Here is a 27,067-nt window from a genome sequence, read left to right on the forward strand (position 1 = left end):
GTAGACCCGGGAGCCTGAGGGGAAGCCCACAAGCTGGGATAGGGAGATGGGATATACAATTTATTTCTTCTCTTAAAGGCAACCCTTAAAGTGTCATTGTCTGTGGAGGATTCGTCAGCTCAGAGCTAAGACAGTCAGTGCTACATAGATACCTTCCCACCACGGGCACAACCGCACTCCACACACACCACCACACACTCACCACACACACAGGGGCAGCCAGCCAACCAGCTGCAGCTAAAAGGCTTGACAGTGGGGCAGTAATGACCAGAAGGCCAGGTACAAAGGCTTGTCATTGCTGTCACTGAGGTCCTGTGGCTCCTAGGCTTAGAGCTACCTGTAAAGCCAGCTCCAATGACCCCTAAATACAGCCAGGTCCCTTCTGACTTCCGTCAGCCATGACCCACGCGGCCCCGCCCTGGTGGGCACAGGCTCAGCATTTGTCACTCGCTCACCTCTCCTCACTGAGGGTGGTGACATCAAGATACACTCATGCATTCTCAGACTCCACTTCCGCTCTACAAACCACATCCTCCCCCTCCCAGACAGAGACGGCCCCAAATCTGCATCCTTACCCTCCTTCTACCAAGCTCTTTATCAAAAAATGGACCAAAGCCAGACATAGTGGCACACGCCTTTAATCCCAGCACTCAGGAGGCAGAGGCCAGCCTGGTCTACATAGCGAGTTCCAGGACAACCAAAGCTACGTAAGAGTAGACCTTGTCTAAAATAAAATTAAAAAAAAAAAAAAAGTGAGGTTGTCAGAGCCATTTCGCAGTGTTCTGCTCCCTTCTCAAGGATCCTCCTAACTCATCCTGCGATGCGGAACCAAGTCACAACGTTCCTCAAGTCTCAGTACATGGAGTAGCACCACCAGCACACCTCTCACTCCAGCACTCGGGAGGCAGAGGTGGGCAGATCTGAGTTTGAGGACAGCCTGGACTACAGAGCCAGTTCTAGGTCAGCCAGGACTACACAGAGAAAAGCCTGTCTTGAAAAATCCCCCCCTAACCCCCCAAAAAGAGGAACAGCACCAAACCACCCAGCCCAGAGCCCTCACTCAGCAAGCCTAACCTGCTAGGGCGTCCTGGCCCAAAGGAGGGAAAGGAACTCAGGGAAGGGCTGAGAGCAGAGTTCCAGGCCACTCAAGAGCTCCTGCTCTGCAGGGGATAGCCTTATCAAACACCACAACACAGTGTGCTTGGTTCTGAGTGGGGCAAGGTTGTGGGGCCTGGATAAAAAGGCCGTCTAAGAATCCGAAGAACCACTAGCTTGTAGAGAAGTACTCTACAAGAGCTGAAAAGATGAAGATGTCTAATATTAAACAGTTAGAAAAGTGAGTATTTCTGAGGTCATCTCAACTGTCCCCCAAAACCCTTCCAAGTGCCAAGAGTTTGCCTCTGAAGGGTCCCGGCCTGTCCTAACATCTTACAATCTTATCAACAGGAATAGTTATTTCCCAGAACATGGGGGAAAAAAACAACAGTTGAGCAGCACAGGCAAAAAATATATCTGCACTACGTTTCTGTTCTTGCCAAAAATATACACATCTTTTCTTTATTTAAAAAAAAAAGCAAAACAAAAAAAAACCCCCAACAACAAAACTCAAACATAAACACACCAAAATGCACACATGCAGAGACCCACAGACATGAGCAAGGGAAACTGGAACTGACCCTCAGTCCCAGTCAGTGCAACCAAAAGGGACACAAGGCCTCCGTGGCGGCCCTCCGTGTCCCACTTAACGTCTTTCATTCCCGCCCTGGGCAGAAAGTCTCTGCCACCTATTACTACACCCTGGAAAATAGCTGGTGGGTGAAGGGACAGTGGTTAGCTGAAGTGGCTCTGCCAGCTGGTGAAAGGACTCAAGAGGCAGGCTAGCTACTTCGGAGAGGGAGACTTTTGCTAAAAAGAAGTGGCACTTTACCCTCCCCTACTCTCTTGTGCCAGGACCTATCAAACTAACAGTGGGGGAGGAGGAGGCCCTGAGGGGGGCCCTGAGATGGAGTGGGGTCCAGGGGAGGGAAGGTAGGATATTACCCTGATTCAGAGCCCCCAGCCCCTAGGAATTCTCCAATATTGGAGTACTGGTCTGGTTTTTTTTTCTTTTTTTCTTTTTTTTTAATATATAAGTTAACCATTCATGCCCTGGAAAAGGACCAGAGTTAGTGAAGGGGAGAGGATACAGGAACCAGGAGCTCCTGCTCCATACTGGCCACTCCTGCCCTTGCCCTCGGCTGACCCAGGTCCAGAGGAAGAATCAACAGACAGGTTAAACAGACTGACCATCTCACACCACACACACATACACACACACACACACACACACTCTCATTCACACTCACGATCTGTGGAGTCAGGCAGCTCCCTCTCCCCACCCTCAGCACTCCTCAAGCCAATAGTGCAAAAAGAGGCAGGACACCAAGGACAGCAGGGGACAAACCCCCCACCCCCCCGCCAAGCCCCATGGGGGGGGTCCCAAGAGGTGCTCTCCTGCCCTCCCTCAGCCCCCCCCCCCCCCGCATCTGTAGGCTTTTCCAAGCTCAGCTTGTGACCCTCAGCGGGGAGGGGTGATAAGAAACAGTCAAAGGGATGCATCCCTTCTGCTGGGAAGAATCTGAAGGTCGGGTGGGACCAGCCCTTTTTCCATAAGGAATTTCCACGCGGGGATAGGCCTGGGGGCCCACCCTTCACCTTCCTCATTCAAGTGCTGATTGGTTTATGTGGTAGGTCCAACCAACCCTCCATTTCTTATGCCAAGACCTACTTTGCTCTTTGGGGGCCCCTAGGCATCTGTGGAGGATGGGGTCTCCTAGGCAGGCTAGGAGCCTGTCCTCCCCTGATCCTCTCTGAAGCAGCCAGTGCAGTGAGGAGGGTGGGCAGGTGGAAGGGCTCCCTCCAGTCTCTCTCCTCAGCACCTGGAACTCCAGGCACATACTCCCTGCGGATCAGCACAGGCTCTTGGCCCAGCTCTCCAGAGTCTGGGCCCAGGTGCCCACTCCAGGCAAAGACCCTCGAGTCATGTAGGGGTCAGGAGGGGCAGGGTAGAGTTTAGCCTTTTTCCTGGCTGGCTGAGGCTCCTTTGTCAGCGGTCTGGAAAGACAGGAGGAGAGACTTTAGTGGTGGAGGCATCTTGCCCTAACACCCAGTTAGGAAGAGCTCTCAAAGGTGAAAAGGGCTGCTGAAGGACCGGATGAGCTGGCCAGGCCACGGCCTAGGGCGTAGCCTGTGGAGTGAGGAGGTGGCTAGCTTGTGCCAAAAGCTGGATTCTTGGGCCTAGGTGGGCCCTCCAAGGAAGGCCTTTCTTCTGTCATCCCATGCAGAGGGCCATCTTTCTCTAACTGTTGTACACAGAAATGTCCTTTCTAATTACTCCTCCCATAGAAAGCTGTTTTCTTTTTAAAAGAGAATTTAAAACAAAACAAAACATATACTTCTTGCCGGGTGGTGGTGGCGCACGCCTTTAATCCCAGCACTTGGGAGGCAGTAGCAGGCGGATTTCTGAGTTCAAGGCCAGCCTGGTCTACAGAGTGAGTTCCAGGACAGCCAGGGCTACACAGAGAAACCCTGTCTCAAAAAAGACCAAATATATATATATTTTTTTTCTTTAGTGTGTGTGCACGTGTGGGCGGCAGAGGACGGTTTTCTGATCAGTTCTCTCTCCACTACATGGGTTGCTGGGATGGAACTCAGGTCACCGGCTTTTGTAGCAAATACTTTTCTTCTTTTTTTACACACTGGCCGTCACCAGGCCGGAAGGCTGTTTTCTAAGTGCTCCTTTTATTGCTGGCACCTGCTTAGTGGCCCCCTTCTCCTCTAAGGGAACACCAATGGGAGCTGAGGTGTGCTGTCTGCAGCCGGCTACCAGGCTGACCTCGGGGCTGCTGCCTCTCACCAGAGACATATCTGATGACGTTGCTAGAACCATCCTCTGCTTGCCCCATAGGAATGTAGGGGGCCCAAGTCCCTTACTCACCCCTCCTTTGGGGCCATTCCCACTGACGTCTGCCCCGGGCAGGCTGAGAAAAGGGTTGGTCTGAGCGGTGAGGACTGGAGGTCCGCCTGCTGCTGCCACCGCTGCGGCCGCAGCCGCTGCAGCCATGAGACTTGTATTGTTGCCCAGTGAAGGGGCCACCAGGGCTCCAGCAGGCAGCAGGGGTGGGGCTGATGCTGTGGGCAGCAGGCCAGGGGTGCCCGCGGACAGCAGAGGGGTGGCGCTTCCAGCCAGGAGACTGGCCATGGGCAGCTGAGAGCCCCCCGCCATCTGCAGCCGCTGCAGCTCCCGTTTCTGCTGAATCTGCTGGATCATCTGGTAGACCACAGTCTGGTGCTCCTGCAAGGAGGACAGCCTGTTTAGTGGCAGTGGGCTCCGGCTGTCTCTTCCCAGGGCTGGCTGCCTTGTTAGACCAGGGCCCCTCACACTCAAACCATAAAGCCCACCACAGGGAAACAACCAAGGTTCTGTCTCTACCGTCACACTCTGGGCCTCTGTCTCCCATCTGGATCGGAAAATGCGGACACATGAGGCAAACACCTGTGAGTTGAGTGCCTGGACAAGGCAGACCAGACCGTGGGCATCTCCACCCTTGCCCACTGTGTCAGGCCCTCAGGCCTAAGACAACCACATTGTACTCCAAATGGAAAAGCGATACACAGGGCCCGCAGTCACCAAGTGCTCCCGCCCTCCCCACTCTCCTTCCAAAAACTGGCTTGAGAGATTTTAGAAAATAGGTTATGGGTTGGGTGTGGTGGCATTCAAGAGGCAGAGGCAGGAGGCTCTGAGAGTTCAAGGCCAATCAGGGCTAGTGGGCTACTGTCTCAAAACAAACAAACAAACAAAACAAAACAAAAGCAAAATCAGGGCTGGAGAGAAGGCTCAGTGGTTAAGAGCACTGACTGCTCTTCCAGAGGTCCTGAGTTCAAATCCCAGCAACCACATGGTGGCTCGAAACCATCTGTAACGGGATCTGATGCCCTCTTCTGGTGTATCTAAATACAGCTACAGTATACTCACATACATTAAATAAGTAAATCTTAAAAAAAAAAAAAGAAAAAGAAAAGGTAAAAAACCAACAACAGCCAGGCAGTGGTGGTGCACTCCTGTAATCCCAGCACTCTGGGAGGCAGAGGCAGGCAGATTTCTGAGTTTGAGGCTAGCCTGGTCTACAGAGTTCGTTCCAGGACAGCCAGGGCTATACAGAGAAACTATGTCTCGAAAAAACCAAGTCCAAAAAAAAAAAAAAAAAAAAAAAAAAACGAAAAAGAAAAAAAAAACAAAAACAAAAACAAACCAAAAAACTGGTTTGTGGGCAAGAGAACTGGCTCACAGCTCACCGTCTGCTTTTCCAAGAGGACCTGGGTTCAAGTCCTAGCCGCTACCAAGGTAGCTTTCAACAGTCTGTAAGTCCAGCCTCACATGGGCCCTTACCCAGTGCCCAGGAGGCTCTGAAAACAGACTCACCTCCTAAATGCCCGCCAATCCATCAGCTTAGAACCCTCCCTGGGAGGGTTCATTCTTTGGGTAAAAACACTGTGTGTGTGTGTGTGTGTGTGTGTGTGTGTGTGTGTGTGTAGGAGGGACACTCACTGGGATGGGGGCAGCAGGAGAGAGGGACACTCACTGGGGTCGGCCAGGATGGGGCAGGAAGGGGGTACGGGAGGTACTCACTGGGGTCAGCGGGGTTTGGGGAAGGAGGGAGAGACACTCACTGGAGTGGAGGGGAACACTCACTGGGGTCAGCGGGGGGTGGGGGGGAAGGAGGGGACACTCACTGGGGTCAGCTGGGGAGAGGCCAGGAGCTGCTGGAGCTGCTGGAGCTGCTGCTCTTGCTGCTGAAGGAGATGTCTCTGCTGCTCTGTCAGGCTGAGGCAGGGATAACACAGATGAGGAGGTGCAGAAACGCACACCCCACACCCAGGAGCTCCCAGACTCCCAGACTCCCAGACCCAGGCAAATGGACGGCCAGTCTAGAAGACCTACAGTAGGGACATGGGCAAGATCTTGTCCCCTGGACTGTATCTGGACACTCTGGGGAGTCCCTTAAGTCAACAGACTGCCAGGACTATAAATCCTATCGGGCCCGGGGATGTTTTTTCCCTCTGGGGAATAAGGGGTTTGGGGGGTCCCTCCCATATCCAGTCTCCCACCCCTTCCCTAGGGCTGAACTTTCCCTCACCTGTTGAGACACCCTGGCAGCTGAAGCGTGGGGGCCCCGCCAGCCTGGCTCAAGCCCGCAGGGTTGGGAGCGGCGGCCCCATTCAACCCTCCCAGAAGCCCATTGAGGGGCAGGCTCCCGCTGCCCGCCAGCCCACCCAACAGCCCCTCAGCCATGGCCATGGTTCCCAGCCCCGCTGCTCCGGGTGCCCGGCCCAGCCCATTCTGTGGCTGGGGTGGGAGCGGGGCTGGAGCCCCGGGCAGGGCCAAGGGCAGAGTAGCGGGGCTCTGCTGGAGCAGGGGCAGCGGTGGGGGCGTGCTGTGGAAGGACAGCGATGAGCTACTGCGGCTCGGGCAGCCTGAGTGTGGGTCCTGGGGAGGGAGGGGGAAGGGACAGGTCAGAGGGCAGAGGGCCAGCGAGACCCTTCTGGCCCTCAGCCCAGAATCCACCAGCATTCTCCCACCAGCAAAGCCCCCCAAGCCTGCAGACATCCTGGGGAAACAGCAAAGCCCTGTGGTAACAGCTAGATCGATCGGCACGGGATTTGGATGGTGCACCCTCAGTTCCTCAGGCCCAACCACAAACAATGGCAAAGTCAGTCATTTTCCAAGGGAACCAGGTCCTGCACTATCCTCTCATTCCCATTTTCCAGCTAAAGCCCTTGACTTTAATGGTGAAGGAGATCTGCGGCCAAGAGCAACGGGGCTCAGGTTCAAATCCCACGCCCACAACTCAATGGCCGGGGTAGCCCTGGGTTCAACATCTCTGCCTCAGTTTGTGTTCATAATCTGTGGTGTCAGTGATGTGCATGCCACGAAGTCAGTCAGTGTGCAGGGTGAAGCAACCCAGGCGTGATTCCAGGATTGCAGCTAGCTTACAACTGCCCTACGTCTTAGTAAATGGCAGAGAAAAAAACAAGGATTGCTCGATTCCAATAATAACCACAAGACGACAATAGCAAGTGCCATTCCAGCCGCCACCAATTACACAGGGATTAGTTTGTATGAGGCCCTGTAATAAACCCTTTCCAGCCCTCCTCAGAGCTCCCGCCCTCACATTCCTGTAGCTGCCTTTCTATTTGTCCTTTGCAATCATTTCATGTTTTCCTAGGCTCAGCCTATCTTCAGGAAGACTGAGTCTGCCCTTCATGGCTTGCTTAGTGAGCACCGTGTATTAAGAGAGGTCTCACTCATATTACTCATTTAAAATGACTAAGAAGATAAGCAACTATTCAGTCAGTTTCTTCTTCGCTGGCCAGTCTCCACCAGTTGCTGGTTAGTAACTAGACACAGAACCCTCTCCACCCCTTCCCCGTCCTCTCCTCACAGCACCTACCTCGGAAGATGTGGACAGGGAATTGTCCAGGCCAAGGCTGTTCTTCCCGGGTGGGCTCTTGCCGACGCTCAGGGAGTCACTGCTGCCAGCTAACGGAGGGAAGACAGGAGCTGCAGTGGAGCCAGCTCAGGCCACCAGGCAGGAGCTCCTCACCCAGCCTGGCCTGGCTCCCCTCACCTGGAGGAAGCAGTCCATAGGCCCCGGGGACAGGGCCGTTAGTGGCCGGCAGGGCAGCGGGCAGGGCAGGGAAGGGAACGGACAGCTGCACGTTCAGGATCTGCAGTCGCTCCTTCTTAGCTGTCAGGCTGAGGATCTGCTCCTGCAGCCGCTGGTTTTCCTTCTGCAGTGCATGCAGGGCCTTCAGCATCTCCACAACTTCAGAGAGAGGAGGAGCCTGGGGTTAGTACAAAATGCATCGAAGAGGCAGGGCCAGCATGAGGAAAGAGGGGGCCACGCGGCTGCTCCTGATATGGGTGGGTCTGAGGTACAGAGGTCTGCCGATCTTAGGAGGGCCCCAGTGCTCGATGGGGATGGGGGAGCAGGTGCAGCCTGGGGTTTGTTAAGATCTCTGCCAGGAGCCTTGAGAAACAAAGTGGCCACACTACCACTTAGACAGGTTAGAGCTGACCCAGGCCGCAGGCAAGGCCAGTGCAGAGCCTGGAGGCCCTGTGGGGGAGGGGGCAGGGCAGGCCTCCCGCCGCCCCGTGCACCCCAGCTCACTGTTGACACCAGCCTCTCCATCACCCTGCTTCTCCAGCAGCTGCTCCATGTTGGCTGTTCCGGCGGCTGTGGAGTCTAACTGGCCGCCCCCACAGGGCGCTGATGGCGTCTGGTCGAAGAGCGCAGGGAGGCTGCTGATGGGAGACCTGGGGGTCCAGAGGAGCACGAGCACCTAGCACCGAGCACCAGGAAGTCCCAACCCATTCCCTACCAACTCCTCCCTCCTCCACGGTTCACCCTCCCTCACATGGAAGAGAGGCTCTCCTGGGGGGAGGTCCCGTGACACCGGAAGCTGCAGTCTTCTAGGTCTGGCTCTTGGAAGGAAGGAGAGGGGAAGGATCAAGGGGGAAGGGAACTCTGCGCCCCCTGGAAGTGGGTGCTGCTTCTGGGATGCACGCGCGCGCGCGCACACATACACACACACACACACACACACACACACACACACACACACACAGTCTCACGTTGGCACCCCGCCTCAGGGAGGCTCTCTTCCCCTGGCTGATGGGTGCCTGCTTCCAGATCATCCAGTTACAGAATCACGACAAACCTGGATAAACTGAACCTGGGTGCTGGCCGGTGACCTCGTGTTGGTAACCAGCCTCCCACCAGCGATTAAATGGGGATTAAAGTAAGGCCACAAAAGTGAGTGTCTGCTGGAGGGCTGAGCACACACAAAGCCAGCCCGTAATCATCGTATTATCATAATTAGCTTTGACTTTTTATATTCATAAACTCTGATGAGAAAACTGTGGGCCACAGAACCCTGGCTCCAGGCTATAGAAAGCACCGATCTTACCCAACTGAGCCCTGAAACTGAAATCAGATTTTGCTTTCTCTGAAAAGCTTACCTGCACTGGGGCCTGAAGAAGCTAAGCCCTACTCTCGGGCTGGCAGGCCGGGTGTCTGCGGGGCTCTGGGGCTCAGCAGACTCTAGGTAGATGACAGGGGAGCCTGCCTCCCACCCTAACTCCTAAACACCGGGAGAGCAGGAAGCCCAGATGCCAAAACCAGTGACCCCGACTACAACTGCACAGCAAGGGGGCGGGGCTACATTGGGCTGGGACCTGATTGGCTGAACTGGCTGACATTCTCTGTCCACTGCTTTGCGGTCTCCTCCGTGTGATGGAATGCCTCACGGTTTGTAGTAGGTGAGGTAAATTCAGAGGGAGGGAACTCTCACGCTTTCTACAGCAGCGTCCTCAGAAGGGGACCAGGAGCAGAGGCTAGCATACCTGTGTGGCTGCTCTCCACTTGGGTGAGGAGGGGGTTAACAGTGCCCATGGGGGTTCCAAAGATGTGGGAAGAAGGGAGGCTGAAGGTTGAGCCAGCCAGAGAAAACACCTGTTGGGAGGAAGAAACCAGCCTCGAGCCTGCTCCTACAGCTGCACCGTGTGGCGGGGAACGAACAAGGAACAGCCGGAGGGCACAGAACATGGCCCACAGAGGGGCTCTGTCTGCATCCTGCGCGAGAAAGGAGCCAGGAACAGGGTCTCACCTGAGTGGTGGAGATGGAAGCAGAGGATGATGGGAGGGCGCTGCTGAATGGGGACCGGCTGAGGCGGGGCAGGGCTGAAGTCCCTGTGGGCCCCAGCAGGCTGGAAGAGAGAGGGGTGCTGCAGACAGCCCGCAGCATCCCTCCTCCGTGGGAGATGGGGTCTTTATTACTGGTATAGATGCCTGAAAGCAGAGACAGGAACGCCCAAGGTCACTTTCTACCCCAGAATCCTCCAGTCAGAGGTAAAGGTAGCCCCTCCTCAGCATGCCTGGGGTTCTACGACTCTGCCTCAGTCTGGGAAATTCTTAGGTTTTTCTTTTTCCTCTATCAGAATCCTGTAAGTCCTGCTGATGTCCACCGCAACCTCTTCATGCAGGAGACAATGCCCACCTCCATTCCGCCTGCTGGTAGTTTCCACCTAACTGTGTTTCCTCTTTATGCCCCCACCCTCTCACAGGACTAGCTGTACACGGGGATGTCCTTTAGCTACAGGGACACTAACCTGCCCCCAGCAGAGATGACTCCAGACTCAAGCTGGGCAGGCTTCCTGAAGGCCCAAAGGTCCGGGAGGCCAGACCCCCCAGGCCGGAGCTGACCAGGGAACCCCCAGAGAAGGGGGAGGCCGCCGTGGCAGTAAAGCCAGCCAGCTGGGCGGCGGGGAGGGAGGGGAGGGAGGCGGTGGGGCCTGCTCCGCCTTCCTTGCCTCGGCTGCCCTTGGGCCGGCCTGGCCCGTGCCTGCTCCTCTTGCTGGCTTTGTGTTTCTTCTCCTTCAGGGCCGTCTCAGGCGCCTCCTCGGCAGGTCCAAGGGTGGCACTCAGCGCAGGCATCCGTTTGTGGGTGCCTGCTGAGGCCCCGGCCCCTGAAACGTGGGGAGACTTATAGTCTCCAGGTGAGGGGGCCCGGGCCCGACTGGAGCTGGAGGTGGTGGTGGTGAAGCGCATGATGGGCCCGAAGCTGGAGAAGACGACTTTCTGTTCAAAGAGGTCGGCCTTTGGGGGCTCGGGGTCCGTGGGCGAGGGTGGGGCCGGCGGGGTGGGGGCCGTGGGCTTGGAGTACTTTTCTTCCTCAGGCTGCTCCAGCTTGGGAAATGCTGCAAAGTCAGGAGAGCTCTGCAGAGATGAACCTGCAGCCAAGGAGGGGTTTTACTGCTGGGCCACCTCCCTCCTTCCCCACCAGCAGGAGACCCTGGGTAGGAAACACAGCCTGGGGTCCCAGCCAGCTGGACCTGCCCTTGTCCTAGGATGACAGTCCCTGCAGGAAACTCCCACACCCTTGAGCAGACTGAGCAGACTACTGCTCCATGCCCAGGGCCAGGGGACAGGTTCTTATGTGTTAGCTCAGGCTGGCCTCAAATTCAGGCAATTTTGCAGCTCCCAAATGCTCGGATTATGGGCCTCTGTGCCTGAAACTATTATCAATGTTTTCAAATGGTCCTTTTGACACAAAAGTAGGGGATGCTACTGTGGGGACAGAGAGGTGGGCTGTGTAAGGAAAGGGGGCTGGAGAGACAGCGCTACAGTTAAAGCAGCACTGGCTGCCCTTCCACAGGACCTGGGATCAATTCCTAGCACTCACATGGTGGCCCACCACCATCTGTAATGGGTTCCAATATACCCATCTACAACAGGGTCTGATGCCTTCTTCTGGTGTGCAGACAAATCACCATATAGATATATAAGTAAATCTTTAAGAGGGCGGAGAATCCAGCTGTGGGGAGGAGTTCCCTGTTCCCTGCCTTGCCACCCCCACATCAGTTTGTAAAAACAAAGGAGAGATGTACAGAAACCACCAGGCACAGACCCTTGCCACAACGGCACAGGTCGAGGGGCTCCCGCACTCCGCCTCCTCTAGGACACCCGTACTCACCTGCAGGCTGGAAAGGCCCCCCAGAGGAGGAGGAGGAGGAAGAGGAGGAGGAGGCAGAGGTAAAACTGCTCACACCTTTCCCACTGCCCAGTTTCTTGCCCTTATGACTCAGGCTATGGCTGGAAGACTTTCTCCCCTTTGAGTCCCTGCTGCTCTCAGAGGTCTCCTGAGCGCTGGCCTCGTGGTGGGACGAAGTGGTAGCTGAGGAGACCTAAGAGAGACGAGGGGTTCTTGTCAGCTGCGCGGTCTAGCCCAGCCTGACGGGGGAGTGAAGGCGCACGGCCCGAGCCAGGAGTCCTTCCTTGCAGGACTTGGAGGCGAGGAACCTGTGGGAAGGAAGCACGGAAATGGGAAGGTAGCTACGGAATCTTAGGGAATGCCCTAAAGTCAAAGTCTCTATCTTTGTCCCATGACCCAGCGGAGAGAGCAGTCCACAATCCGCACTGGCCTGTTCATCCAAGGCATCTGGCCTGAAGGCTGGGGCTGGCCTTGGACCCTTCAGTGGTTACCGTTCACCAGTCACCTGGCTCCAGCCCACCTCTGATCTGACCTCGGCAAGCTCCTGCTGGAAACCTGGGCCTACACGGGAAAGCTCCACAGGGCAGCCCGTCTTAGCTCAGCGACGTCCAGCTAGTGAGGCCCCACTCCAGGAAGCCTCCCCTACACACCTAGAGGAGTGACCAGGTTTGTCTTACTCTCTGGCCACAGGAGTCAAGCCTGCATGTCAGCATTTGCCGTGCTGCTGTCGCTGCCCTGTGTCTGAGGCGCCTGGAGGGCACCTGGCAAGGCCGGGAGCCCAGCTGTGGGCCCAGAAGCCTCTGGATGTAGCTCACCAGCATCATCCTTAGGAGCCTATTATATATACATTCCCAGGGGTCAGGAGCAGCTCCTTGCCAGGGTGTGGCTGGGGCTCAGTACACAAGGGGTCCGATGGTGGTAGGTGGGCTACTAGACCTAGCAAGACAGTTTTGTGTGCTAGATAAGAACATAACCTTTCAAGTCGGACTACCCGGTTCAGAACTTCCCCATTTAGTATTAAGTTGTGCATTTAGACAAATTGCACTGCAGAGCTTCTCGGAGCCTCCGCTTCACTTAAGTGGAAGTGATAAGCCGCCACCTACCACGCTGGCATATTTTGAGGAATAAATTAAGGCCTCCCTGTGCATCCTTTCTCTTGGTCCTGAAGACAGTCTGGCCTTTACGTATTCGTGCCTCAAGTACCAGGGAAGCAGACTTTCTTTTGGGTGGGTACCAGGTATTCAAATTGTGCTCAAGAACAACAAATGAGGGGGAAGTCTGAGCCACCCGTTACTGCTGCCCCTCCCTGGGTGGAGCCCTCGTCTCTGTCTCTGTCGTCCTTTGTTCTTTTCAGCAGCTGGAGTTCTGAAGGGAGCCAGATGTGGTTCAGAAAGCCAAGGAGGAGAGTTGGGGGAAGGGGCGCTTACAAGCTGGGATGGGTGTGGGGGGCAGGCAAGCTAGTCGTCCAAGGGTTACCCAATTAGTAAGGGGCATTCCAAGTCTTTCTCCCTGTCTGTAGGCTCCCGGAAAGGTCGAGCCGGCTTCCCAGGTGAGCTCAGGCAAGCAAAGGGGGAAGGGAGAGTTACTGGGGCAGTTGCCACAGCAACATCACCCTGGAAACCTGATACCTGAGCCTCCTGCTAAGATGCCCAGTGTCCTGCCAACCACGCCAGGGAGGGGAACAGAGGTGACAGTCAGTAATGGGACAGGAGGGAGTGCTTTCTCCAGCCCCCAGGGGGCTCTCGCTGATCAGCCCGGGCCTGGATAATCACTCATGGCCCACGGGAGGGCCTGCCTGTTGCTCATTCAGATGCTACCATTGCTAGAGGGAGCCTGCCAGATCCTGGCCACACCTCCACTCCCACTGGCTGGAAACAGGATCTAGGTTTGCTCCCGGTGGTAGGGGTTTGGGAGAGTTCACCACTCCTGCAGGGCTGGGCCTCAGAAGCCCGAGGGCCATACATTCATTCAGCTCTCGGAAGACGAGATGGCAAACCTCAGCCTCTGCCTGGACAATGGCACCCGTGTGGTATCTGGCAGCGGAAAGGCAGCCCACATCACCCTCCAGGACTGTTGGGGCTTGCTGGCCAAAGTGAACCAACCCTCTGTAAGCTCAACCGGGTGGTGGTGGCAGAGGTAACGTTAACCGTGAGCTGGGAGAGGAGGCCCAGGCAGGCCTCTGCTCACCTTAACGCTCACACCTCACCCTTCCTCACCCCCAGACCCTGCATCATCCCGAGTATGAGCAGTGGTACCTTATCAGCAGTGGGAACCACAGGCGGGGCGAGGATGCTGGGGGGGGGCTCAGGCCGCTTCTTGTGCTTCTGTTTAAGGCGTTCTTTGTCCTTTCGACTCTGGGGAAGGGAAACGTGACCAGATACTGATACAGGGGTTATTGAAAGAGGTCAACCGTGACATGTGGGTGCGGAGAACTGAAGCCCTCTTAGTGGGGCTCAGTGAGTCCTCTCCGTGTATAGAGGGACGAAAACTCCAGCTGGACAGGAGCGGCTCAGACAAGATCCTCTGAGAGCCAAGAGCCCCTCCCCCATCCTCCCTCCTGCTAAAAATAGCCTGTCCCATTATCGTGCCAGTGACAGAGCGAGACACACACACACACACACACACACACACACACACACACACACACGTGCGCAAGAGAGCAGGCACTCACAAGAGTGTCCCTCCCAGAACGCACTCTGAACCAAAGTGGGCACTCCGTGGGATGGGGCACAAGCAGACAGACTGGAGATGTGTGTAAACATGTAGGGACACACACTGGAGGTTGAGGACACTGTAGTGTCCCGAGGAAAAAACGAGAACACACAGACAGAAGCCAGGTCCCAATCTCCGCGCCTCCAGCTGTGCTTCCTAAGTTTCCTCTCCAACCTCAGTGACCTCAGAGGGGAGGCGCCTGGTGGTGGTGGTCTCTGAAAAGAGACTGAGAGAGCGGCCCTTCACCTTCTTCTGGCCTTTCTCGTGGTGGGTGGGGTGCTTCTCCTGCTGGGTAGATGGCGAGGCTGACCGGCTTCTCCTGCCGCTAAGGAAGCTGCCGCCGCTGCCTCCCCCTGTGCCACCTCCACCACCGCTGCTACCCCCACTGCTGCCGCCGCCGCCGCTGCTGCCTCCTCCTCCTCCTCCTCCTCCTCCTCCTCCTCCTCCTCCTCCTCCTCCTCCTCCTCCGCTGCTGTTGCCGCCACCTCCGCCGCCTGCTCCTCCTCCTCCTCCTCCTCCCCCGCTGGAGTGCCGGGATGTCTTCTGGGGGAAGAGATTGAGAGGTACTGCCAATCCTTTCTGTCACAGCTTAGGGAGGGTTTCCTGAAGGTCCCATGATCCAAGAAGCAGCCCCCCTGCTGCTGCAGGTCATTGGGTCTACCACGACGCTCCACTCAGCCTAGATATCCTAGAGCTTCCTAACGGTCTTAACCAATGCACAGATTCAACCACAGAGGCTCAGAAGTGGCATGGACTAGCCTCAGCCCCCAACGAGGTGCAGTGGGGTTGGGGATGGAGCTGGACCTGGCCTGCTCCCTCTGCCCCACCTCCACAGCGCTCTTAACAGACTGGACCAAGGCCCTGACCACCCTCTCCCTTGGTCCTGCTTTTCTCTGTGCAGCAGGACAGCAGAAGCCCAGCTGCCCTGGACTGGGGGCTGCTGGCAATGAACACACCAAAACCACACTCCTCCCGGGGTTTGCTCTCACCCCAGCTCCTACCTCATCAAGTTCTAGATCTTCTCCCATGTCTCTTTTGCACTTGGACACCCATAGAGAGCCTTAGCCTGCACCCTCCATTCACCCCTGCCACCAGCCTCGGGACTCCCACCAAACCTGTCTCTGCTCCTCGGTGCCACCTGCAAGCGCAACGGAACAACTGACCTTGCCCTAAGTCACCCTGGGACTCTAAAAGCTTGGTGACCAGGTAATGTATGAGCAACCCAGACCACTGTGAGAAAGGAACTATTATCATTACAGCAGTCCTACAGGCATAACCCATGATGCACTGGGGTACGCCTCTCTCCACCTCGTGTTAGCTATCCCCTGGATCTTAGCTCGAATTCATCTCCACCTCTCTGACCACTCTCATGGTCCTCAGCCAGGTCCACCTATGGTGACTCCAGCATCAGCCTGTCACCCGCCCCCATCCTCGCAGCTGTCTGTCGAATTGGCTCCTCCTCAGTTGCTTGCCGGGGTAATCTGCCTGTAACATAAATCTGATCGTGTTACTCTCTGGCTTAAAGACCAAGCTGTGGCCTGGGGCACAGAGTCCTGCCTGCTCCCTGCCTCTGCAGATCATCCCACTATGAGGAATCTCCAAGTCTCCTCAACCATGAGCCCCTTGGAGTGAATGAAACTCATCCTCCTGCCTCAAACTCATTCCATGCCTGGTCTTCCTTCTGCCACCAACACCAGCCTGAGGGGCTTTCTGATCAAACTGTTCTCCCTGAATTCCACTCACCAACTATGAAACAAGCTATCTGACCTTGGGGAACCTTAATTTACTTATCTGTGAAATGGGGCACATGCAGTACACTTGGGGCTGAGAGAGAACCACACAAATCATGAATGTGGCAAAGAAACTGTCCCAGTAACAGCTTATCTTACTTATCCTTATAGTTCTCTATAACTTAAAGACTCCCAGATTGAGCCGGGCAGTGGTGGCGCAGGCCTGTAATCCTAGCACTCTGGGAGGCAGAGGCAGGCGGATTTCTGAGTTCGAGGCCAGCCTGGTCTACAGAGTAAGTTCCAGGACAGCCAGAGCTACACAGAGAAACCCTGTCTAGAAAAAACCAAAATCAAAAAAAAAAAAAGATTCCTAGATTGACAGACGTGGGGGAGGGGGAATATCTCCGAGCCTGGATTGCTTGGCTCAGTTCTAATCTGCTGCACCCCTCAAGCTGCAACTCCCCCTCCCTGTCACAGACAGAGCTCCTGGAAGGCAGGGACTGGGAATGGGAATGGGGTCTTTCTAGCTCTCCCAGCACCGGGCACAGGCAAGGCCCCGCTGGCAGGCAGGACTCACCATCTTGCTGAAGTGGTATTTGCAGTAGCCACAGTACTTGACGTTGTCCACCTCCAGCACCTCCTCCTCACACAGCAGGCCTGCCATCTGGGCACTGAGGAGAGGCAGGTCAGAAGGGTGCGGCCACAAACCACAGCAGCCCCCCACCTCCTTCCTCCTGGACCCGAGATGTAGGCATGGCATCACTGCCACCTCTCACAAGACAGCAGTTAGGGTGACCCCCCCCCCCCAGTAGCCACCTTAAACGCCAGAGCAGCTGGGCACAGCAGTCTCACCAGGTAACATGAAAGGCTTGTCGGCATCCGTGGCGGTTACAGGTCATGCAGGCTCCCGAGGCCGCCTTGCTCTCCCGGCCCTGCTCCTCGCAGATGTAACAGGTCTGTGGGGTACAGCACAATTGACCCCTCCTCCAGGGAGCCCCACCTCTCCTGCTGAGGGATCCTTTGGCCTGTCCTCAATTTCACCATGTCCCCAACCACCCAGGTCAATAATATCCAAACAAATTTCCCGCAGGGACAGAAAGGTTCTCGAACCTGTACAATCTAAGCCACCAACCACTGGTCACAGGACCAAAGAGCACTTGAAATGCAGCTGCTGAGTCTGGGGAAACGAATTCTAAATATTCAACTTAAAGGTTTCTCTCTTTTTATTTTATATGTGTACGGCCGTACGAATGCATACTCGTACATATATGTATACACGTACATATATACGTATACCATCTTGGGTGCCTGGTGCCCTTAGAGGCCAGAAGAGGGCACCAGACTGATTCCCTGGAATTGGATATAAACACTGTTTCGAGCTGTCAAGCGGATGCCAGGAACCGAACCTGGAATCTCTTCAAGAGCAGCAAGTGCTCTTAACCACCAAGCCATCTCTCCAGCCCAAGTATTCAGTTTAACTTCCACGTTCACAGGTAATCAGCCATTACGTTAGACAGTGCGATCCTTGGTAAGGTCTGAGAGACCCTGCTGTGTCCACTGCCCTACTTGCTGGACTATGCATACGCTGTGTGTCTTTTTTATGAAACCCGGGACCATCTGGCCACCCTCAAAGTCGGCTCTTTCCCATGCCCCAGGTCTCAGCCTAAATGTCTCCTTCCACGACCACACTCACTGGGTGCCCTTTATCTTGAAGCCTGTTTACATTTCTGTCTCGATTAGCAGCAAGCACGAGGTACCTGCTGTACCGTGCCTATCATATATTAGAAACTTAATAAAATGTGACCTATGAGCACCCTCTGGCTATGCTACTGAGGGAGCTGACAGGGTTACAGTCCACAGGCACATATCTGTCTATGCACGCAAGGCAGTTCAGTGGTAAGTACCCATCCGTCTCCTGAGTCCCCCAAGAGTACTAGAGAGCATATTGGTGGCACCAAGGCGGGCTGGCCAGGAAGAGGAGGAGTGAGGGCGGCTAACCTTGTTGAAGCGATCGTGAGGCACGTACTGCAGGACGATGGGCTCCATTGTGAGTACGTTGGCGAACTGCACCTCCGGGATGTAGAGGGCACACACCACATGTGCCCAGCCTGGGACAGTGTGGGGACTGGCCTCAGCAGGACAGCAACACAAGACCCCACCCCTCCCAACGCCAAGCTGGAGACTGTCCCCCTGCGTCCACAACTTTCCTGTACCAACCAGAGCAGGGAAAGCCAGCCTCCACCCCACACCTGCTGGGGGGCCTGGTTGACCTCAGCAGGCGTTCAGGGTTCCCCTCACCTCCATTGTCAGTCCTCTTCAATGCCCCATCTTTGTGTGGGCACAGCTCACACCTCTGCCAATGCAAGGAACACAGAGGTTGGGAGAAATCTGCTGAGCTGGGCCCCATCCAAAAGGCCCCAAGATAGGATAAAGGATAAGATCTGGGTAGGAGCTAAGAACGTAGAGCAAAGAGAACTGGCTGTGAACTCCTAACCACTGAAGTCGAAGTAAGGAGACCCCGATGGTCACTACGGTGGTCCCTCAATTTCCATAGCCTTGAACAGCTTTCATAATAAAGTTACAAAACAGCACACACACACACACACAATCAAAGCCCCCAAGCAGGAGGTGAGGTGGGGCAGGGCTGAGTGCTGGGCCCAGGGAGAGATGGGGTTGGTGATAGGCAGCAGGAAACAGGAAATCCTGAGTGACAAAGCTGAGACCTGCCCCAGCCTCAGGGAGCCCTATCAACCTGCAGGAGATGCTCAGGTGTGGCGGAGAGGGAAGGAGAAACAGAGGCTGAACTCACCACCCTGGCTGCGCGCTCCTGAGATTCACATTTCCTGCAGAACCAGGGTCCTGTTGGCACCTGGACGATGCCATAGCAAGCTAAGGGTGGGGAAAGGAGAGTCACTGGGCAAAGCTGTCTGTCAGTCACTGGTTTTTCCCCCAAAGTCGCTGGGGGCGGGGAAGAGACCCAGCGGACTAAAACCAACCCAGTAGGTGGGGCTGCTCCCCGACCCGGGATCACTGTGAAACAGGACCACAAGAAATATCCAACAGCACAGAGCGGGGCTTTAATCACACAACCAAGCATTTCAAACAGGGGCAAAAAGTCTGACAGTCCCTGACCTTAAACTTCCAAAGATCCTCCATTCTCACCCCGCCCCTCCCTCCTTTCTTCTGGACCTGTTTCCCCCAACCTCTGCCCTGACCAGTCCCCTAGGCACCAGAACAAGAAATAGTCATGATTGTAACACGTTTTGTTGTTATGGGGGGGGGGGGGTGCTTCTTAAAGGGCCAGTAAGGGATGAGGAAAGGAAGTCAGGGGTTCAAGGACCTCATCTTCTGCTTGTCACACGGACAGGTCAAAAGTGAAAACCTAGGGCAGGTGCGGTGCAGGTACCCGGAGGAGAGTGGCGGGAAAGACCCGCAGCCGCAGCAAGAGGGGTTGTCTTGGGATGGGGGGTGGTGGTGGTTGCCTGTGCCAGACAGGCGGAGATGCCAGCCTGCGCCCTCGGCAAGATTCCTTAAGGAGTTAACTCCCGAACCATGTGCGGCAGGGGGAAACTCCAAACCTCTCGCTCCTCCATTCCAGCCCCCTGTACTACCACTCTCCCGGCCTCAGCTCTTCCCCGGAGGGTTTCAGGATCCCTTCTCCCGTGGGACCCTTCTCCTCCCTTCCCAATTCCGCTCCTCCCAGTATCCGGAAGCGAAGGGGGATGACCCCCCCTTGACCTCTTCCTCCCGGAGCGGGAACCAAAATAAACCGGGCGGGAGGGGGGGGGGGGGATACCGCGCAGGTAAACATTCCCGGGACAGCCCTGACACCGGCGGTGCGGGGCTCAGGGAGTTCACTCCTTGCTCCCTGGACTCTCCCCAAAACTCCTTCAACTTGGGGTGGGGGGCGCGGGACTGAACAATAGGCAAGAAAACAATGCCTGACCCGGTCCTGGAGGACCAGGCTGGGGTGGGGGGAGCCCACGCCGCCTTTCGCTTCAGGTGGGTGGGGGAGGGGCACGCGCCCCAGGAGGGCTCCGGAGGGCGCGGCCGAGGGCACCCCGTGCGCGCGCCGCCCCGGGGTCCCGCAGCCCCCCGCCGGCCGTCCCCCCCCTTACCTTGGTGGACGGCCACGCTGCACGCGTGCCCATCGCAGTAGACCAGCGGGTTTTCGGCCCAGCCCCTCTCGTCCGAACATACGCAGCAGCCTCCTACCATCTCCTTCATACTCCCATGAGCTCCCTCCGGGGCTGGGGCTGGGGGCCGGCCGGCGGGGGTCGGGGGTCAGGGGGGGAGGGAGGGAGCGGGGGCCGCGCGCCTCCTCGCCCCCTCCTCCGCCGCCGTCGCCGCTTCTTTTCTTTGCCTCCTCCTTCCTCCTCCTCGGCGTCCTCCTCCTCCTCCTCGCTCGCTCTGTCTGGCCGCCCCCCCCCGCCGTGCTCTCGCCCTCATGCCCCGACGGGCCCCCCCCCCCAACAATGAGACTCGCGCGCTGCGCTCCCCTTCCGCGCCGCTCGCCGGCTACCAGGGCCGCCCGGCCGCGGTGCAACCAGGGCCCGGCGGGGGAGGCGCCGAGTGGCACATCGCGGGCGCCCGCCCGCCCCGCGCCGCCCGCCCGCCTGCTCACGCGCCGCCCCCCCGGCCCCCCTGCCCGGCCGCGGCAGCCATGGCCGCGCGCCTCCGCTCGCTCGCTCGCTCCCGGCCCGCCCGCCGCCGGGTAAAGTCTTAGGTTCAGGGAACAAAGCCTGGCTTGGTAGGGAGCTTTTCGCTCGTGCGCTCAGTGCAGCTTTCCCCGTCTTCTCTTTTCCCTTTTATGACTCTAGGTGGGTTGTTGCCGAGTCCTCCTCTCGGCCGGCCCTCGGAGTCACACTTCGGGTCTCCGATCCCCCATCCCCCTTGTCTGGGTGTTTTCCAACCCTAGGGAAATCTAGAAGATGAAAAACCAGGGGGCTCTAAAAAGAACTGGAGCGATGTAAACCATTTACCCGTGTTTGTTCTCGGAAGGGAAAGGGTGTCTCTGGATGGCAGCTCATGGGTGCTGTCCCTGGAGGCCACTCTGCAGGGTAGACAATGCCACGTGTAAACTTTAACCTACTCTACAAATCTTTGTGTTAGTTTGAGACAGGATCGCCAGTAGCTCTGGTTAGCCTCGAACTCACCACTCAGCGAAGGATGACCTTGAACTCCTAATTCTGCCTCAGCCACCAAAGTGCTAGAGGAAAGGCGTGCACTACCACGCCCCGCACAAATATTCGTTGAATGCTAGTGTGGGCTGCTCGCCAGAGTAGAAATATTCCTGCCCTCGGGGAGCTTCCCTTTGAAGTCTTGACTGTCGAGGTCTCAAAACACCTTAGGGGTACACTGAGGTACCCCACCTTCATCCTAGATCTCGGATCTCTCAAAGACGCAACTCCACCTCTAGCCTCAAGGCGTGCCTTGCGTGTTAACGCAGTAAAGAGTTCGCAGCCCTGGAGGTGCTTGCTAACGGAATCACGCCTGACTCCAGGGCATGCACAGAATCACAATAGCGCGCAAAAAACACACCACGAAGGATTAAAGCCCCCGAAATTGGGTCTGGGGTTTGATGGAGAGCGACCCAAGACTACCCCCAGACTGGTATAAGTCCAAAGACGAGATTTGATTCCGCTTTTTTTCTTTGCAAAGGGGAAGACGGTGCCCCACGGGGACCAAAGGTCAAATACCCTCTCAGCGGGAGGTGGGGTGGCAGAGGGGAGAAGGCAGCCCTGGGGGCTTCATCCACACTTCAAAGACCTCTAGGCCGGGGACGCTTCCTGGGGGGGGAGGGGCAGAGGGATCAGAGAGGGAATGGCGGACTGGGGGATTGAGGGTGGAGGGGGCCGCTCCCCCTTCTGCGCACTGCCCCCCTGGTCGACTCTTCCGCCGGGCCCGCCTCCTTTTCACTAGCACCTGTTCAACCGGAACATCAAGGGGCCAGAGCCTCCGCGTTTCTTTAGTACCTTTCATCCCGGAAGGGGGGGGGGGGAGAGTCCCCGCCCAGGAGGGGGGAACAAGGCGGGGGAGAACTTGTCCTTGACCTGGTCGGTGGCGTCAGGGATTTACTCCCTTAATCCTGGCGGGGCGGGAGTTTGGGGAGGTCTGTGAAGCTGAGTTCTGTGCTGGAGCCCTTAAATCTGCTCAGTTTGGACCCTGGGAATCACCGTGGCTGAGGCTGACGAAGAGACTGTGTCTAGCAACGTGGACTTGCGGTAGTCTGTCTTGCGACTTCTGAATCAGGACAGGTCGAAGGCCCGGATCTCGGCTCTGACGCTTTTTACTCAGATTGTGAAGTTTGCTCATACGAAAAGTTAATACTCAGAAGAGAAAAACCTTACTTGGAGTTTCTAACGAATTACTTCTACCACCAAGAAAACTACAAGGAAGCCGCGAAAGTGTCTGTCCTAACTAACTCTGAGCCAGTTTCAAATGATGGGAGTGTTTGCATCTGAAACCCTTATTATCAAAGTGGCCAGTTTTGGGTTTCTCTGGACGAGGGTCACACCCCCTTGGTCCTTGTGCCTAAGAATTGATGACTTGGGAACAGAAAGCCTGTCTTGAGTCAAGCCCTTGTTCAACACGTACCCAAAACTTTTGGGACGGACGGATGGTGCACATTTAGTGACTTAAGAGAGCTATTCGGTTTAATTTCCCCCCATGATCATTTAAAGTGGGTGGAAACGTCCTCTATTTTATGGATGGAGTGGTTGGGGTTGCCATGGGTTAGACGACTTGCTCAAAGTTACAGAGTCAAAATTTAAACACAGTCTTGCCTTCTACTAAGGCTACGTGGTCGCCAGCCTGTGGGGAGCTGAGCTGCCCGTCTCTTCTCCACGCGCTCTATTGCAAGGGCTCCCCCTCTAGTCCTGGGGAACCCTCTGGAGGCCAAGCTGGATTCGCAGTGGGTACCGGAGGCTGAGCTGTCAGGTTCATTCGCCAGCTCCCAATCTTTTCTTGAGCATCCACGTCGTGCATGTCCACAGAAAACAAGAGGGTGCAGGTTTCGGCCAACAAGTGGTTCAAGTTTATAGTGCTCTCCGTAGCATGACTTATCACTGATTTGAGGTGTTACGCATATCTCTGACCTTACAGCTTTCAATCTTGGGCTTCGCGGGTCCCTCCGTAAGTGGGGGGTTACTCTGCGGTGTGGACCTAGAATACCTTCGGAAAGACCTAACACACACAGTAGGCACTCAATCCCTGCCGCTTCTCTCTTTAGCCACCGACGAAGCGTGCCAGGGCAGGAGGCGCGTCCCGCTCCCGCATCTCCGCCTGCCTAACACGTCCCGCCGCAAAGGGACTGGGGCAGAGAGGGCGAAACAGAAAATTATTTCCGCCCTCTCGGCCCGCCCCACCCCGCCCCGCCCCGCCCCGCCCGTCCCCGGAGCCAGAAGGGGATTGTGGGGCCGCCTTGGCCGCCGCCGGAGCCGAGCGGGGCGGAAGCGCGCGCCGTGCTGCTGCTCGGGCCCGACCGCGCCGGCCCCCGTACCTCCCGGCCCAGGCGGCGGGCTGCGGTCGGGGCGGTCCCGGGCCCCGGCGCCTGCCGCGCGACGCGTTTCCGCGAAGTCTGGCTCACGGGTTCCCGGAACGGTGCGTGGGAGGCTGAAGAGTGTGGCGGGTTTCGCTTTTTGCCCTACGTTCTCTCTCGTCGGTCCCCGCGGCCCGGGGTGCGACCTCTGCTCTGGGCTCCAGTAGACAGACCTGGGCTGGAAGAACGGACTGCGCGGGTGCCCGCCGGTGGCTTTGCCTTTCCTTTACGCCTCCTTTGGGAACTGTTTGCAGCTCCCAAGGCAAAGCCGCTGACCTTGGGGGGCGCATGGAGAGGTTAAGTGCTTTTTGCGGGGGATGGGAGCTGGGTAACCCAGCCGGTGAGTGTGAGACTTCTGGTGATGGGGTAGTGTGGCCTGGCATGGGACCTTCAGTTTCTCCAGAATAGACTGTACCAGCCCTGGCATTAAATGGGGCAACCTGTACAGGGTACAAGGAACGGTGGTTTCCCAACCAAAGGTTATGACCACCCATGACCTATCTATTGGGGAAAGGAGGACGAGCCAGCGAGTTCCTTCCTAAATCACAGGCCCTGTGCAAGATGTTCAGAGGCCCCTCTGAAGAGGAACCTTTGTAGTCTGGGGCTTTCCCAGGCCGTAGGCAGCAGAAAGTCATCGCTGTCTCAGTGGTCCTGAATGTGTTCTTTCACAGGAAGGCACAGCACTTAGGGGTCATTAGCAAATAGATGCAAATAGCTTTAGTTTGCCAAACTGTAAAATGAGGCCAATTAGATGCTCCTTCACTAACCTGTTGTCCTAGCGTGTGCTTTACAAACCGAGTAAGCCTAAGTGGTGCTTCTGACCACATCAGGGCAGCAGCTGCTTCCTCTGTGGAGTTAGCATGGGTAGGATAGGCAAGATTCATGGAGACAGGAGCCCAGACTTCAGAGCTGCTTGGAACCCAGTCCCCCAGCCTTCTGTTCCTTAGTGTGGCTTTGTGAAAAGCAGTTACTTTCTGACAATTGGTTGGGTGACTTATATTGGAAGTCCCCTTGGACTTAACATTGTGGGTTTGGTGACTCTGTTCCCGGGGAACTTTCCAGTCCCCGGATGACCTGATCTATGCTTCCCTACCATGTTCCTCCTGGCGACCAAGTCTTCCTGAAGTTTTGGATTCAGGTTATAGTTACAGACAGGGCAGAAGTTGAGAATACCTCCAAGAATCCTGGACTGGCAGAGACAGCTACAGATAACACTGGCCTGGTGGGCGGGGCCTGGTGGGAGGGGCTGCGATAGAGAGAAATCGCTTACTCCAGATGGTCAGCCTGTGAGAGTGCTGTGAACAGCTCCCACACTGATGAGAGGAAGCAGTGTGTCACCAGGTCCTGGAAGGCCTGAACTGGGACCGCGTGGGCGGGCGAGCCAGGGTTCCTAGGCAGATAGGGTCAGAAGAGAGTCCAGGCGAGGACCCAGCCTGCTCCATGTGGCAGAGACAGGAGCCCCCAGCCCAGGGTGCTGAAGCTGTGTTTTGTGACAACCAAATCTTAGCAAACGTAGCTGGAGGAAGGACTAGGAAAAATTGGTAAGAAGACAACAAACAGATGAAGGGGCCTTGAGTGACTTGACAGAGGTTTAAAGATGCCACAGCGCTTAGGGTTTATAAGCAGACAGGATGCAAATAGCCTTGGTTTGCCAAACTGTAAAATGACGATAGTTAGACTCTCCTACTTGTGTGATTCAGGAATAGAACCTGGGGCCTTTTGGGCAAGATGTCTTTAGCTGTGCTCATCCACCACCCCTCAGGTATAGCTTAGGGTTAGGATGGAGACTAGAAATTACTACAGTAATTCTCAGTCTTTTTTTTTTTTTTTAAAGATTTATTATTATATGTAAGTACACTGTAGCTGTCTTCAGACACATCAGAAGAGGGCATCAGATCTCATTATGGAGACAGGGTCTCCCTACCTCAAACTCACAGCAATCCCCTTGCCTCAGCTTTCTAAGTGCTAGGATCTAGGGGTTTTGATGAGCTCCCAGGCCATGGGTGAGTGAACCTCAGGGGCTCCCTTGATAGAGGTGGGTGGGCAGGCGGGCTGGGGGTGAAGGAGGAAGGGAGCAACCTGGCACCGAGTGGCCAGCCAAAGCAGAGGGGATGGCTCCGGGGTACCCTCAGCAGGACTGACAGATGCTGGACCGACAGACAGACGCCGTCTCAGGGTCTGTCTTACAGGAGTGGGCAGCTCTCGGGAAACACTCAGCTGTTCCGGTTGGTCTGATTCTATGGAAGACCTAAACCGGGAAGATGATGGGTGGACAAGCAGGAGAGTGCGTGTCCTGGAAGACAGGCAGGCCCGTAGGACAGAGGTGGTGGTGGTCACAAGCCATCAGGAAGTGGAAGGATTGTAGGAGGAGCAGGCCTGGTGACCTCAGCCTGGAAAATTCCAGGCTAGAGGCTGAGAGGGAAAACAGTAAGATTAGGCTAGGATTGGTGGCACACAGTTGTAACTTGGGGAGGCTGAGGCGGGAGGCTCACTGAGTTTAAGGCCAGCCTGGTGTAGGGTGAGATCCTGCCTCAGAAATTACAAAAAGAAAAGGAAAAATAAAAAAGGAATTATTGGGGAGCCCACAAAAGGGATAGCAAATTGGGAGACAGAGCTCTTGTAGTCAAAGGTAAACACCCATAAATAGAAGCTGGTACTCGGAGCCGTCAGCCCGCGGCCCTGGAACCCAGCTGCTTGCAGCCAGGGGTTGAAAAGTAAAGGCCTAGCCAGGTGCCTCACACCTTTAGTCCCAGCACTGGGGAGGCAGAGGCAGGCAGAGCTCTGTGAGCGCAAGGCCAGCATGGTCTACAGAGTGAGTTCAGGGATAGCCGGGGCTACACAGAAATGCCCTGTCTAAAAATAAAAAATCTGAAAATAGAAAATTTAAATCAGCCTGGACAACTCAAGAGAGGAAAAAGAAGCCACAGGGGTGGTCCAAACTTAACATCCCAGCATTTCTAAGCTTCAGACTAGCCAGGCCTACATGATAAAACTGTGCTTCAAAATGATAGTAGTAATAATAATAATTCAACTGGTGGAGGGGATACTGTGATTGTGAAGATCACGTACTCAGGGTGCATCTTTTGTTGTTTTGTTTTGTTTTTCTTTTTTTTAAAGATTTTGGTTTTTTTTTATTTTTTTGGTTTTTTGGATTTGTTTTTTTCTCGAGACAGGGTTTCTCTGTGTAGTCCTGGCTATCCTGGAACTCACTCACTCACCAGGCTGGCCTCGAACTCAGAAATCAGCCTGCCTCTGCCTCCCAGAGTGCTGGGATTACAGGCATGCGCCACCACTGCCCAGCTAAAGATTTTATTTTATTTATTATATGTAAGTACACTGTAGTGGTCTTCAGACCCTCCAGAAGAGGGCGTCAGATCTCATAACAGATGGTTGTGAGCTACCATGTGGTTGCTGGGATTTGAACTCAGTACCTTCAGAAGAGCTGTCAGTCGAGACAGGGTTTCTCTGTGTAGACCAGGCTGGCCTCGAACTC

General features: G+C 55.8%; 1 protein-coding gene across 6 annotated transcripts; it reads right to left on the minus strand.

Annotated features, from left to right (window-relative positions):
• Nucleotides 1-622: 622 nt before the first annotated feature.
• Mllt6 (MLLT6, PHD finger containing) lies at nt 623-20,622 on the minus strand. 6 transcript variants are annotated; one of them, XM_052197903.1, is made up of 20 exons: nt 20,153-20,622; nt 18,844-18,923; nt 18,333-18,387; nt 18,033-18,142; nt 16,887-16,990; nt 16,612-16,705; nt 14,551-14,844; nt 13,848-13,946; nt 11,575-11,785; nt 10,211-10,831; nt 9,709-9,890; nt 9,446-9,554; nt 8,458-8,524; nt 8,211-8,356; nt 7,668-7,865; nt 7,491-7,579; nt 6,177-6,526; nt 5,773-5,863; nt 3,977-4,333; nt 623-3,093 (listed from the first exon to the last, which is right to left on the minus strand). In XM_052197903.1, the coding sequence occupies exons 1-20, from the start codon at nt 20,259-20,261 to the stop codon at nt 3,052-3,054; spliced, it is 3,408 nt and encodes a 1,135-aa protein (XP_052053863.1). In that variant the 5' UTR covers nt 20,262-20,622; the 3' UTR covers nt 623-3,051. The 6 variants fall into 6 exon arrangements, with proteins under 6 accessions (XP_052053863.1, XP_052053865.1, XP_052053864.1 ...); XM_052197905.1 differs by having other exon boundaries at nt 10,211-10,798; nt 11,650-11,785; nt 14,551-14,847; XM_052197904.1 differs by having other exon boundaries at nt 11,650-11,785; nt 14,551-14,847.
• Nucleotides 20,623-27,067: the final 6,445 nt, after the last annotated feature.

The sequence above is a fragment of the Apodemus sylvaticus genome, chromosome 10, assembly GCF_947179515.1.
Source record: "Apodemus sylvaticus chromosome 10, mApoSyl1.1, whole genome shotgun sequence".
In the NCBI taxonomy this organism is placed as follows: Eukaryota; Metazoa; Chordata; class Mammalia; order Rodentia; family Muridae; genus Apodemus; species Apodemus sylvaticus.

Bases quoted from the DNA above. Each gene is read 5' to 3' on its own strand.
- Mllt6 (XM_052197902.1), bottom strand. From the start codon at position 20,261: ATGAAGGAGATGGTAGGAGGCTGCTGCGTATGTTCGGACGAGAGGGGC. The intron at 11,786-13,847 runs GTACCACTGCTC...CGTCTCTCTTAG, and splicing joins TGGTTCCCACTGCTGATAAG to GTCTCCTCAGCTACCACTTC. The intron at 7,866-8,210 runs GTGAGCTGGGGT...CTCTCTCTGAAG, and splicing joins TGGAGAGGCTGGTGTCAACA to TTGTGGAGATGCTGAAGGCC.